The 15,383-nt window shown below is 37.2% G+C and overlaps 1 protein-coding gene across 1 annotated transcript in view; it reads right to left on the bottom strand.

The window, feature by feature from the left end:
• LOC145985751 (snRNA-activating protein complex subunit 3-like) overlaps positions 1–15,383 on the bottom strand; it is a 53,264-nt gene that overhangs the window by 12,012 nt on the left and 25,869 nt on the right. Inside the window, exon 4 of the mRNA XM_083119819.1 lies at positions 10,427–10,527. Within this exon, the coding sequence (XP_082975945.1) occupies positions 10,427–10,527 (101 nt within the window). The remainder of the gene's footprint in view (positions 1–10,426; positions 10,528–15,383) is intronic.

Raw genomic sequence — 15,383 nt, 5'->3', positions numbered from 1 at the left:
CCATGTCATACGGCAGGTGTGATCAACACGTGGTTCGAGGATATGGGTGTGCAAAAACTTGATTGGCCCGCCCAAAGTCCTGATCTCAACCCGATTGAGCATCTTTCGGACGAGTTGGAGCGCCGGTTGAGAGCCAGGCCACACCGCCCAAAAAACACTAAAGAGTTGTTCGCCGCTTTGCAAGAGGAATGGAGCAGGATTCCCGTCGAAACCTATCGCAATTTGGTGGACAGTCTTCGTCAGAGGGTTGCGGCTGTACTTGCTGCGAAAGGTGGCCCCACACGATACTGACGGACGCCTGAAACCGGATTAAAGTACTCGTTCCAGGTGTCCGGTGACGAATGGCCAGATAGTGTATTTTGACTTCTTTTTCACATTCTTTCGTGCATATTTTCTTGATTCTGTCCTCCATATTCTTTATAAAATTTATTTTTGTCACCTCACTTACATCACTTCTTTTGTGGCAGAATACCCCTGCTGCACACTTCTTCTGATGCCAAGCGGTTTCAATTTCTTGTCCTCTCTTCCTTTTCATCAATATATCTAGGTAGCTTAACTTGTCTTCTTCTTCTATTTTGAGTTCCAATAATATTCCTCTTTCTTCATCTTGTATTTCCTTGGCAAAAATGTCGAGCTGCCTCTTCGTTCCCTTCCATATGCCAAAACAATCGTCCACATATTTGCAAAACAGAATTATTTTGTCACCTCCTTTTTCTATCACTTTCTTTTCCCATTCATTCATAACCAATTCAGCCAATGCTGGGCTTAGGAACATATATTCAGTCCTTCACTCATTAGCATTATTTTATTCCCCATTATACTGTAACCCTTATTCCAAATGGTTTCCAGCACGTTTACTACCCTTTCACTATCCCATTCTCCTATAATTTCGTCCCATTCTCTTTTCAACAATGTCCAAAACGTGTCCCCTCTTGATGCTTGGGAACATACTTTTCACATCTAAGCTAAACATTGCCATCTTCATCTCATTCAACTTAAGTCCTTTTATGAGGTCTGCCACTTGTTCACTGTTCTTAACTGCTCTGCTTTCTTGCTGTGTTACTAACACTTCAATAACTTTCTTTCATGTATTTTCCAAGGGTTCCAAAATATTGTTTCTGCACTCCATTACTGGTCTCAACTTTATCTCCTCTTTGTGTATCTTTGGAAAGCCTTTCAAACTTGGTAGTCTTCCTGTCTCCTTTATGAACTTCTTGAATCCTCTCCTCCTACAGTCTTGTATGACCCTTTCTCTTATAGTTTGTTCTTCTTCTCTTCCACAAATCTCGTCATATCTGTTCTCTTTTAGGTCTTCATACTTCCTCTAGTACCATTCTCTTTCCATCACCACAATTGCTCCTCCTTTATCTGTCTGCTCTATCACCACATCACTTCTTTCCATTTTCTTCATCCCTTTCCTTTCTTTTTGACTCAAATTATCTACTTTTCTTTATTTTTCTATTTCTCTTTCTTCAGTATGGCTGCTGTTCTTCTTCTAATCTTGTCTCTTTCTGGTTCTTATTTTATATGGAGCACTGCTTCTTCAATGTCATATATAACTTCTTCATAATGTACATGTCTTTCATCAACTTTGAAACCTCTTCCTAGTTTTAAAAAAGCTTCCTCTTCTTTTGATAGGTCTACATTCCCTATTACCACAACTCTTCTTCTGGTATCCTTCTCTTCTCCTTCTTCTCCCCTTTCTTCTTTCCATCCTAGTCCCTCTCCTAGGAGAAACTAAAAAGAGGCTGAAAGACAGCTTGAAACAACATAGGGATGATGTACAACTTAAGAGAGAGAGAAATGCGATATTTAAACATAAGAGAGAAACAGGACATGACATAGAGTGGGATGAGGCTAAGCAGATAGGAAGGGAGAATAGAATACTAGTGAGAAAATGGAAGGAGGCCAAGGAAATAGAGAAGAGAGGTGAAGAAGACACAATGAACTGGAATGGGGACTGAAGTTAAACAAAGAATGGAAGAAGGTGTTAGAAAGAGTGGAAAGGACAAGAGAAAGAGGAGAGAAAAAGGAAGAAGAATGAAGGAAAAAGAGCGTGAGATAAAGAGTCCAGCGACATTCTAGATGGAAGTAAATATGTTTTAGCCCTTTAGGTGAAAGTACAGTTGATAAGGGAAAGCCACCTGCTAGAATGTTCCAGAACAACTTTCTAATAATCTGGAGGGGAGTAATGTTTGTGTATATATATTGTCCTGTTTTTGTACCTTGTTACATTTGTACTTGGTGCATAGTCTGAAGAAGACCTTGCTAGAAGGTTGAAATGTTACGCTAAGTTTAAGTTTTTATATATAAATTACTGCCTTGGTCAGCATATTGAGTGTAATTAATAATGTAATTAGGAGGCAAAATGCACTTGGTGGGCATATCAAGTGCCATCTTTGAATGTGTCTCTTTCGAGATGCGCCTTGTAATCAAGGGGTCCCGGGTTCGATACCCGGTGGAGGCGCAAGTGGTTCGGATCCCACTTTAAACTGTAGGTCCAGTCCCGATTAGCCTTACTGTGCATAAAGTGGACTTAAAACACCAAATCAATCAATCAATCAATCAATCGAGATGCTCATGCTAGTGACAGTGTATAATTTGTTGGTAATGATTGTAATTATTATATTTAATAAACAAATACACTTCTGCAAACTAAAAAGCATTAACAAAAAATATTATGGATTTTGTGAGTTTTAGTGAATGATAAAATATAGCCTATGTGAGACATGTAATAATTGGTTATTATTTTTTATTAATGATCGTAATTTTTGTAATTATTATAATTAATAAATAACTGTTTATGTAATCAGTAAAAGAAGCAGTGATTCAATAATAAAATGGTATCTTGAATTTTAGTGATAAAAAAAAGTGTGGGCCTGTGAGTCGGCCCCAGGTATGTAAGTTTCTCGTACGGGTAAGCTAGGGTTAAAACTGAACGTGTAGTCCTGATGAGCACATCTGACCATGAAATGGACTTAAAACAAGCTTTTACATGTTTGTGTCTCAATTTAAATGTTGGATGTCAAAAAATATGAAACAAATGTTAATATCAAAATATTCTGTTTCGGGACAATTAAAAATCTTTATTGTTCACAACACACATGCAAAAATATACGTATTAAGTGAATGTGTATATATATCCTGTTTAACGGAGCTTTCAGACGGAAAGGACACGTGGCTCTTGAAAACCAACCCTTAGAAGTAAATGCAATCTTTCGAACCGACGCAACATAAGCTGCAAGTGTCTCTTGCCACTTGGTCTGTACAGTTTTCTCAGGGAACTTTCAGATCAAAACAACAAGTGATATGTGGAAGCACTAACTAACTAACTAACTCTCTAGCCTTCTTAAACCCGAAGGTTCATGGCTGCAGCAACACAGGCCTTCCATCTTTCCCTATCTTGAGCAAGTTCTATATACTCTTTTCCATCCCTACCGATTTCCCTTAGGTCCATCTCAACATTGTCCCTCCATCTTCGTCTTGGCCTTCCTACAGGTCTCTTACCATCAGGTTTCCCAACAACAATCCTGTAAACTCCTCTTTCCTCTCCCATTCGTGCAACATGGCCTGCCCACCTAAGTCTTCTTGATTTAATTATTCTAATAATATCTGGACTTCTAAATTGTGTAACCTTCTCCACTCACCTGTCTCCTCATCCCTTTTAGGTCCAAATATTTTCCTAAGGATCTTATTTTCAAAAACTCTCAATTTATGTTCCTCTTTCAATGTAAGGGACCAAGTTTCACATCCATATAATACTACAGGCAAAATTACTGTTTTGTATATTTTAACTTTTAGTTTCTTAGATATTAAACGAGAAGACAAAAGTTTATGAAGAGAGAAGTAACATGCATTTCCTAAATTAAGCCTACTTTTTATTTCCTCTATAATATAATTTTCATTTGTTAATATTACTCCTAAGTATTTGAATTTGGAAACTGGTTCAAACGAGTTGTTATCAATAATTAGATTTTGATTATTACCTAACACTTGGTTTCGGCCTGTAAGCAGATATTTAGTTTTCTCTTTGATAACTTCCAAACCTATCTCTTTAGCAGTTTTGAAAAATATTTTAGCATTATTCTTAATTGTATTCACATCATCCCCCAGTAAGTCTACATCATCTGCATATGCTAACATCTGAGTCACACCATTTAATTTTAGTCCTTCTTTAGTTTCTTTTACCTTCCTAACAGCATATTCTAAGGCAAAATTAAAGAGCAATGGAGATAATGCATCTCCTTGTTTTAACCCATCATGAATTGTAAATTTGTCAGACATATTAATACCCACACGAATTTTACTTTCTGTTTCACTGGTGCATATTTTTATCGTACTAACAAGCTTCTTAGGTATTCCAAATTCTACTAATATATTATATAATTTCTCTCTTTTGACCGAATCATATGCTTTTTTGAAATCAATGAATAGTTGATGGACATTTTGATTATATTCCCACTTTTTTTCAAGTGTCTGTCTGATGTGAAAAATTTGATCTGTAGTTGATCTGTTACGTTTAAATCCACATTGATAATCACCTATAATTTCATTAGCATATGGGGTTAGTCTTGTTAAAATAATGTTAGATAATATTTTATATGTTGTTGAGAGTAGAGAAATTCCACGGTAATTATTGCAGTTCATTTTATCAACTTTTTTAAACACAGGAACAATTATGGATTCTTTCCACTGTTGAGGGATTTCTTCTTTATTCCATATTAAACAAATTAATTTATGAATTTGACATATTAATGAATTTCCACCATATTTAATTAACTCAGCTGGTATTAAATCAATGCCAGGTGCTTTGTTATTCTTTAGCCTTTTAATAGCATCTTGAACTTCAGTCAAGTTAGGTTCTGGAACTAAAGGTTCTGCTGTGTGGACTTCATTCACTTCTGACTTATCTCCTACATGGACATTTAAAAGGTCATTAAAGTAGTTCTTCCATCTATTTAGAATATCGCTTGGGTCAGCTAGAAAATCACCGTCTTTATCTTTTATCAAGTTTACTTTAGGTTGCCACCCCTTTCTAAACTCATTTACACCTTTATATAAATCTCCGATATTTTTATTTTTGCTGTTTGTTTCAATTTCGTTAATTTTGCTTTTCAAGTAATCTCTTTTTTTACTTCTAAACATGCGGTTAACTTCTCGCTTTATTCTATTATAATTGCTTAGATTTGTATCATCAGAGTTATTTAACCACCTAAGTCTAGCCTAATTTCTTATTTCTATTAGATTATGACATTCATTATCAAACCATGGCTTACTTTTTCTCGGTTTATGGTATCCTATACTTTCTTTAGCTGCTGATTCTATTGCATTACGTATGTGCTCCCAATTCTTATTTACGTCTGTTTCATTTATATTTTCATCATCATTTAAATCCTGCAAAATATCAAATCTATTTGACAGTTTAATTTGGTAATCTTTCTTAATTCTTTCATCAGTAAACTTTCCTGTATCAAATTGTATAACTTTTAGATTTTGTTGCTTATGATTTAACACTGAGAGTCTTTCTCTTAATTTAGCAATTACTAAATAATGGTCACTGGCACAGTCCGCACCTCTATGTGTACGAACGTCAATTATACTAGTATGTCTTCTCTTATCAATGAGAATATGATCTATCTGATTATGAGTTTTACCATCTGGAGAAGACCAGGTATATTTATGGATATCTTTATGTTTAAAAGTGGTACTTTTCACAATTAAATTCTTTGAGGTTGCAAAAGTAATCAATCTTATACCATTATCATTACTTAATTCATGAAGACTTTCTTTACCAATCGTGGGTTTAAATGTCTCTTCTTTGCTGCCAATCTGTGCATTACAGTCACCTAACAGAATTTTCATATCATACTGAGAAAATTTATCAAAGACCTGTTCTAACTCTGTATAAAAATCATCTTTAGTGTCACTTGGAAGCACACCCTCAGTAATCCATTCAACCCTTTGAACCGAAGTGTGACAACAAGCTAAACATGTCACTTGCATGTTGCTCGGACTATGCTGTTTTCTCAATGGTGTGCATCGTGCCGGTTCAGTCTGTTGTTCTTGCATGCACGGTGAATGCTTTGCTTTATACTGAATGAGACTGTGTCGCTTGTAATCTGTGACTTGTCTGAAAGCTCCAGTGCCACACATCATGTCGTCTCGGTCTTGTTTCTGCATGTGTGGTGAATGCTTGCTTATACACTGAAGGGGCCCATGTCACTTGTCTCTTCAATGTTACACCTCCACTGTAATGTGTTGCTTCGGTCTGAATGTTCTCTATACTTAACAAGATTCTTAGTTACTTCATCAGAGATTAAGATTTAATTTAGCCTGTAAATTACAGAAAACAAATTGCAAATACTGTCGGAAAAAATTCTGGCATTTTGATAGAAGGTTCCTTTCATAATCATGACTGGGCCTCTGGAGTGGCATAAAGTAATGCTGTTGCCTTGTAATAAGAAGGGGTCTGAGATTCAATCCTCAGTGGAGGCAGAATGCTTCAGATGTCATTTCAAACTGTAGGTCCAGTCCAGATTTCTTAAATAGATTTCTTTTTGCCATTTGCAGCCAGTCTGGCTGCTTCAGTTTTAATGCGAGTGTTTTTCAACTGCCGGTTTGCAAAAGGTCCATTGCACCCAGGGGTTGATGACTAATTTAAATCTAATTTTATATTTGACAGCAAGTCCATACATAATTGAACTATGGTTATACCATAGTTGATACATTAATATTAAATAAGGGTGCATATTAATTTTCATATAAACTTTAAAGATCATAGATGTATTTATGAGTGAAATTGTTGGGATCAGGACATTGACTTCTAAGAAATAAATTGACTGGGCTTTGGTCTCACAAACGTTGAGAACCAGTGCAACAAACAGCCAAAATACATCACTAGTTGCTCCATGCCCAGGTTTAATGGCCATTTAACCAAATTATACATGATGTACTGGAAAGCCAGAATACAAATATATTTTACTGAACACAAAATTTAATGTAAAGAGATTTGATGCTAGATTTTCAAAAGGTATAGCATTTTATCCTTTGCTTCATGTACTTTTTTTTGTATGACAAATTCAAACATTGAAAATCATATCAAGGCAGATGGGACAGCCTCGTTGTTTGCGTCGATACTGCACCTTAACTTGATCCAGGAGGCCGCAGTAGTAGGGCACGTTGATGGTCCGACGTTCGTGTAAGAAATCCACCAGTAGGATCCCCCTCCAGTTCCAAAACACCGTGGCCAACACCTTCCCCGCAGACAACCGAACTTTGGTCTTCACGGGGTTTCCTCTGCCTTTCCTCCTCCACTCCATGCTGGCACGCTTGGATGCTGGGGTGTAATGATGCACCCAAGTCTCGTCACAGGTAACGATGCGATGCAAAAACGCTTCCCCTTCCACGTCAAAACGAGTGTGAAGCTGGCGAGCAATGCGAACTCGGTCATCTTTTTGAGCAACATTCAGCAGCTTGGGAACCCACCAAGCTGTGATTTTTGTGGAAGCCCAAGTGCATTGTGATGCTTGATTGGACACTTCCATAGCTCACACCAAGTTCTGCCGCAATTTGCTTCACAGTGACTCAGCGATCCTGTTCGACAAGCTCACGAACACGAGCCATGTTGTCATTCGTCACACTGGTGCGAGGACGACGGGGGTGCACTTCATTTGCAACACATTCATGGCCTTGCTGGAATTCCTTACACCACACCTTCACTCTTGCCCACGAGAGGGTACCATTCCCAAACTGGGCCTGCAGTCTCTGGTAAATTTCGGCCGGTTTGACGTTTTCCTGGGTGAGGAACTTGATGATTATGCATTGCGCAACAGACACTGGCACACTCTGCTCACTCATCGTGAGAGCTACTAAACGAAGCATGCGACACGCCGGCTGTTCTGGTTCCTGACTCACGGCAGCCCCACCTACCGGCCGCACATGCCCAATCACACCCTGCTACCCATTCCGACGCTTAGCCAATCAAGGCTCGTTCATATTTGATTCTCCTCGTATGTAAAGAAAAAGGGAACAACAAAAATTTGCATCGACCCAATATTTTATTGGGCGAGTTTTTGCAAGATGTTAGAAGAAAGATACACGACTTGCACGACTTGTATTTTAATTATCCAGTTCAACAGAATCCATTATGAACAGCATTTTATACTTTTACCTTTCACTCATTATATTTATTGAAAATGTATTAGTTTTTAGTCCTTCTGTTTCTCTAAATGAACCCACAACTCCTTGCTTATTACAACAGTTGCAGCTGTGTAAGAGACCAAAATATAAAAGCAATATTTCAGGTGGAATGTATAGCAACACATTAAATTCTGAAACTACCGCAACTACTCGATACAATGCTCAAGTAAATTTTGAGAGATAAACACAATTTACATGAGTTTTTGCTCGAAATATATTTTAAAATGCTAGTTAGCATGAAGGCTTCAAATACATAATTTTTTAAATATAATTTTTATGTGTTGCTAAAACCTTGTTCTGTTTCCCTTGCTTATGAAATCGCTGTACACAGCAAGTGTGTTATTATTGTATAAAGAGAAGACTGGATCTCTCATCGAACATCGTTGCACTCAATATATCTGTTTTAAATGTGCGACAAAAAAAAAATACTGGGAAAATGACGTTCATATAAAGCTGAGTGGAGTTTTTTTCTCTTTCTTTAAGTTCACTTTATGCACAGGTAGGCTAATCAGAACTGGATCCGAACCACTATGTACCTGCACCGGGTATCGAAAGAGACAATGTTCGTATGAAGTTAACAGCTAGAAGAAATCCACCCCCCCCCCCAAAAAAAAAAAAACCTGCAGTACAGCAGTACTCCATTTGCAATATGAGAAATATTTCATTCATTATTTTATGCTGCGACAATACTTTGGATCAGCTAGACGGAATGCACTTGCGCGATTCTTGAAGCGAAGTGCAGAAAAACGGCAATGCTGTGGAAGTCGCCTGCAGCCCAAGGAGTCTGAGATTGGCTGCACCTGGGCATACGTCATGCACCCCTTTACCATATTAGGAGTGCGATAGAATAATTTATATCTGTAACCATATTTGAGATACACACACCAAACTTCTGGAATTTGATCATATGCGTTATATCAACAGTTTTTTGCAATTTCATTGAATTTGTAATTATGCATTTCAAGTTTACACGTTTCCCTAAAATGTCAATTTTTGAAGCATCTATTAAAAATATGCATTTGATTTTTCTACAGAGGTGCAGAAATAATCAAACTTCAAGTACACAAAATCTTAAAATTATATATACAGTCAACTATGAACTGTATGGTGTTAAGTTCCCCATTCGTGAAAATTGGAAGAAAAACTACACTTTTCAGTGTTTTTTTTATTAGAGTAAGATAACAAAGTTAAGATTAATTTTCAGATAACGCTTATTAAAAAGTAGATACTTGAAGCTTTCCAATGAGGTATATTTGAATTTTTTTCCTCCCACGGAGTACAATTTTACAAGCACGTAAACCAAGGGCTCGATATTTTTGTCACAGATAGTAGTTATGTAAATATGTTTATACTACATCAATATATTTAATAAGCCTACCGAAATATGAAGATAACACTCGGAAAGAAACACCCATACAAAAAAGCCAGCTTTCTTGAACACACTGTTTATGTCTAGCTACGAATTTCATATTGTAAATTGTATTTTATATGTAGAAAAGAGTGTCTGTTTTACAGTAGGGGACAACTCCTGTATTTCCATTGATTTGAGACACTTTTGTGAAAAAAGCCGAAAAAAGGCCAAACGAAAAAGCTGCAGAAAAAAGCTCCTTTTTTTCCTTCCAAAAAAGCTGTTTTTTACCCGACCACTTACAACCCTACCAGAAAGACTACCAGTAAGAACTTACAATGCACAAGGAGTGGTTGGTAGAAAGAGCAGTTAGTGGAGAATGTTAGGAGAAGAGTACAAGATTGGAACACTGTGGAAAGAGAGGAGTGGTGGAAGACCACAAAAAAATGAAGGGGCTTGACTTTTATGCCGACCCAGCCAGAGGCAGGAAACTGTGATGATAAATAGCATACAATTAGTTCATATAGTTCCTAAATATGTAAATGTATTGATGTGGCTCTTATGAATTTTGCCATAGGGAAATAAACTGTTAACGAGTGTTACTGTAGAATGACACACAACAGAACATAGAGGACATAAAAATGAAGAACTTTTGCTAATAATGTTTTCTCTTTGAAGCTTGTTTCTACACTTCCCTTAATAATAATAATTTTTTTAAAAGGCAGTTTGTCTTGTATCAATATCAATAACTACTGATTGATAGGTTCCCTTTTCTTAATTTATTCTTCCACAAACAGTAATAAAAAATGCTTTTGTCACCATTCAAGTTGCCACTGAAACTCTTTACGACAAACATTACCACTTTTGATTATGACTTACCCTTTGCATCCAACCATGTGCTGGAAAGGGTGATACACACGAACAACTATCACAAATTCCTTCCCAGGTTGGAGGTCTTTTGGTTTATTTATACCATCATTCTGGAAATAATAGTAAATAATCAAAAACACATCTGGAAACAAAGTACATCTAAATTGTAATTTTAACTATTACAAACAGTTGCATCCTCTTAGACTTGAACGTAATGGAAGTGCTACACTTCAACTATAAATATCAGGCTTTTGGAAATTTTATTTGGACTTGTTAAGTCTTAAATAATATATACAAAAAAAAATCCTATTAGGATATTTTTAGTACATCGTGGGGTGCTGGATGTAAATGGAATGGGGGTCTTTTCAGTTGAACGTACTCCTTTTAAGTCCATAGGTTAAGTTATAGTTAGCCCATCTATGCATGAGGCGACTCTGAAAATGTAAACTTTGTTAACCTGTAAGCGGTCGCGTGGGTCATCATGACCCGTGCCTATGTTTCTTTACCAATCCATTAGGGTTTGAGGCAAGTGGGTCATACTCGCAGTAGCTTCTTATCTCCTCCTGGCCTCCACAGTCTCACAGGTGATATTCGGTTTGCGTTCACGTGTCGGCAGGAAAGGTGTATGTGGGACGTAGTGACCCACCGCGACCATTTACATTTGTGCAACTATACAGTGCTGGGCATATGGAATAAACTAATTATCACCTATTTCATACAAAAGTGTACTATATTTCTTTCCTTATTCGAAAAACTCTCATTCTTTGTTTTTTCCTAAAGATATTTGAGACAAGCAGAAATGGTGCATTTATTCAACATGTATTTACAAATATTACTAAGAACACAAAAATGTTAGTAAAACTAAATATGTACATTTATTTATTTGCCTAATGATGTAATAAAATAACAGGAGGACAAAACAAAAAAAATCTTTAAATATTGAAAAGAATAAAGTTTAAATTTGCAGGTCACAGTGACCCACCTCGACCACATTAAATTGTGAAATGAGCAGTGATCAGAACGCTACATTTTAAAAGTAGCTTCGCTACAGCTATAGCTATTCTTCCAAAATGTAGCTTCGCTACAGCTACAGCTACATTTATCAAAAAGTAGCTCGCTACGCTACTCCTGTTCGTTACTCGCTACTTCGCTACTTTTTGCGCTACTTCTGCATAAAAAAACTTAAAAATAACCATGTGAATATTAAAAAATCCCCTACTACTGGTAAATAGATTCTGTTATTTATTATCATGATTCCCGTCATTCAATAATTTTGATAGCTGTGTTACTTCAGTTACTTATTTTTACTATAGTTTTTGAGAATAACGTACCTATGCAAGTGGCATTTCAATTCAAATTTGATATATGAATATTGCAATTAGGGTGTTACCCAAATTAATGATTACAACTATACACAAATGAAATTTGGTAGGATTACGTTTATGTTCACATCAACTTATTTTTCTTGAGAATAAATATTTCATTTTTTAATAGACTGATATGATGGCAGCATTTTGAATGAAAAGTACCTGGGGCCCTTTGTTTACAAAAGGGCTCAAGGTTCGATACATAGCGGTGGTACATAGTGGCTCGGATCCAGTCTCGATCAGCTTATCTATGCATAAAATGGACAAAACAAAAACTAGGAAAGACGCCAAGTTGGGAGGATGTGATCCTCCTGCTCCTCCATTCCCAACACTGCTCATCATTCATCATTCTTCCTCGTTCTCACAATTAGCCGAAAGTGGCAGAAAGCTACTAGTATAGATAAGAGAATAATTAAATAAACCATTCATCCTCATTGTCATGATTGAGAAGAGTTCAAGAATAGATGAGGAGGTAAACAGAAGAGGACAAATGGGTGGTGGACTATATAAAAGCGTTCGAAGATTAATATGGAACAGGGATGTACCTATGAAATGCAAGAAGGTAACATGTAACACATATACTATGTGCCGATAATTACGTGACATAGAGAGACAAGAAAAAGATGCAGGCAGTGGAGATGAAATTTTAAGGAGTCTATGGGAGAAGACTAGAAGGGATAGAATAAGGAATGAGGAGATCCGACAGCCATAGGTGTGGTGAAGCTTCAGGACAGGATAGATCAGGCACAGATGAGATGGTTCGGACACATGAAGAGGATGGATGCAGAAAGACTACCAGTAAGAGATTATAATGCACAAGGCCAAGGGGGAGACCAAGATGTCGGTGGAAAGAGCAGATAGCGGAGAGTGTTAGGAGAAGAGGAGAAGATTGGGAACACCGTGGAAAGAGAGGAGTGGTTGAAGACCAGGAAATAACGGAGAGAGAGGCTTCACTTCTATGCCGACCCAGTCAGAGGCAGGAAACGGCGAAGGATAATGATGATGATGTCATGATTAGCAAAAGTTACAGAAAAGTGACGCAAAAGTAGGAAAAATACATAAATTTGAAAACTATGTATATTAACTAAAGAACTAAAGAAAATTGTCGTTTCTGCAGGAATGTCAATAACTCGTACGTACTTTTTACAACATGATACAATATATTGAGGAAACTGTCGTGTAAACCCGAGTGTTCTACACGTATTGTAATTTTAAAATTTGTGAACAAATATTTTCACGAAAATAATTGTAATTCCAGAAACTCTATCATTCTTGTAACAATAATTTCTTGCTGGTGAGATCCTATATACTGACAATGATCAATGCTGTTAACGTACTGAACCATTTATTGCTGGAACTATTCCTTTGTCAGTGCAGTGGAAAATCCATCGCTCGTTTTTGCACTGCAAGTTGTGTTTACACAGCAATTAATGACATTTTGGTGCCTCTTACACCATGGATATCCACAGGATTTGTTCCGGGGGTGATGCAAACGAGGCACTTTTTTCCAGCGGTGTAGCAAACGAGGTATGTTTCTCCCCAAAATAGCGATGAAGCTCAATAAAACGTCGCTGTTAGCTGGAATATATTCATATATGTCAGTTAGTTATCTGGATATCTGAATTATTCAGATACTAATTAAATAAGATGCAGTCTAGATAACCTGTATTTTTATGTAATTGACTTTGTCTTTATGAACCTCCTGCAAAATTAAAGGTTATTGTTGATTTTTTCTCACGCTGTTGCCACATTCAAAATTCACCTCAAAATGCTGAGAGAAAATAAATGTAGCTGTAGCGAAATTTTCGCTACAACTACAGGAATTTTGTAGCTTCGCTACCGCTACAACTACAATTTTCAAAATGTAGCGTCGCTACAGCTACAGCTACAAATTTTGTAGCTAGCTACTGTAGCGACGCTACAAGTAGCGCGCTACTTCTGACCACTGGAAATGAGCACGACCTCTCCCAGGTTAAGAAATGTTATTGACAACACATGAAACAGGTTACAGAGGAAATATTGTAGTACAATGATCTATGACTCCATGACTGCAACATATCCACAACACTAGAATATTTCCTTTTTAAAAAAATTATTTATTTTTTACACAGTGCGGAAATTTGAAATCAAAGCTGATTTTTCTTCTTCTCGGTAGGTAGTGCCACTGTGCAAACGTTCTGTGGTGCAAACAAATCAAATTCTGCGGTGGTCAAAACAATCGATGCAGAGCTCGTTGACCTTGAGCGATATTGCTGCTTGTGGCATTGTTGAATGCGAGCACGTGTTGTGAAAGTGTGTCGTGATTTCAACATGGAACATCGTGATTTCAACATGGAACAAAGAGCAAAAATCAAGTTTTGTGCACTCTTGGGTAAAACTGCTGTGGGAACGTTTCACATGTAGCAAGTCTATAGGGACAATTATCTATTCTGTACGTGTGTATTTGAATGGTTCAGGCGTTTCAGTGAAGGGCGGGAGCCAACTGAACATGACGAGCATCTAGGTGTAGCAGGGATGGTGAGAACACCAAAATTAGTTGAGAAAGTGAGGACAATCATTACTGAAGACTGAAATTTCAGACAGACTCTTACTGCTGCATTCTATGTTGAGGTACTGAAACGTTTGATGCAAGGAATAACACGTGTGAGGCTCGAGTATCGGGATGATGGCAGCAGGCGTCTGCTTCATGACAGTGCCCCAATTTACAAGACTGTGATTGCAAAGAACTTTTTGGCCCTAAATCGATTGTGTGTTGTCACACCTTGCCTACTCACCATATCTGGCTCAGTGTGATTATTTTTTATTTCCTAAACCAAAATCTGCACTGAAAGGTTCCTACTTTTATGATGTACCAACAATCAAGAAGGCTACAACATGGATTTTAAAAAGCACTACACAAAACAAATTCCAGCAATGCTTCCATGCACTGGTAGGCATTGCACTACGATGTGTGGATGCAGGAGGGTCCTGCTTTGAATGAAGACAAGGTTAAGTAACTTTCTATGAAGACTTGTTTATATTTTACAGCACCAGTCTCGATTTCAAATTGCGCACTATGTATAGAGCATTACTGGTCTGAATGCGGTAACCACTCATTTTCAAGACCAGCCGGCATTGTAACTATGAAATGTGTAGACAGTATATAATGATGGGGTTTTCTCGGGATAACCACATGATTTCTGGATAGGCATCCGAGCTTTCGAGAGCTAACACCACTCTCATCTTCATGGATTGAAGTGAAGCCTATCAGGAAATCACCTGGTTAATAAAATGATACCACATACCAAATATAAGTAAGATTGACCCTAGACTATTAACACATCATAATTTTCATGAACTCTTATGAACAAAGTACATTTTCCCGCATTCTTCCTCCTACTTTTCTAACCTTCTTAGAAAGAGTCTATGAAGAGCTGCCGTTCCGATGGGTTACTCTTGTCATGCACAGTGGGGGTGCATCATACATTTTACAAGTGGTTAGAGACTACTTATATTTTACTTGTGCGATTTATGGTGGCTGGGTGCCACTTCACAGTCTTGTTTTTTATTAATGTAGTGCTTATTAAAAGGGTCAAGGGAATAAACCCACAGGTAAGTAA

Source organism: Lepisma saccharinum, chromosome 3 (genome assembly GCF_977018435.1).
Source record: "Lepisma saccharinum chromosome 3, izLepSacc3.1, whole genome shotgun sequence".
Taxonomy (NCBI): Eukaryota; Metazoa; Arthropoda; class Insecta; order Zygentoma; family Lepismatidae; genus Lepisma; species Lepisma saccharinum.
Note: the sequence above shows the minus strand (reverse complement) of the source record. Positions and strands in the feature narration are given on the sequence as shown.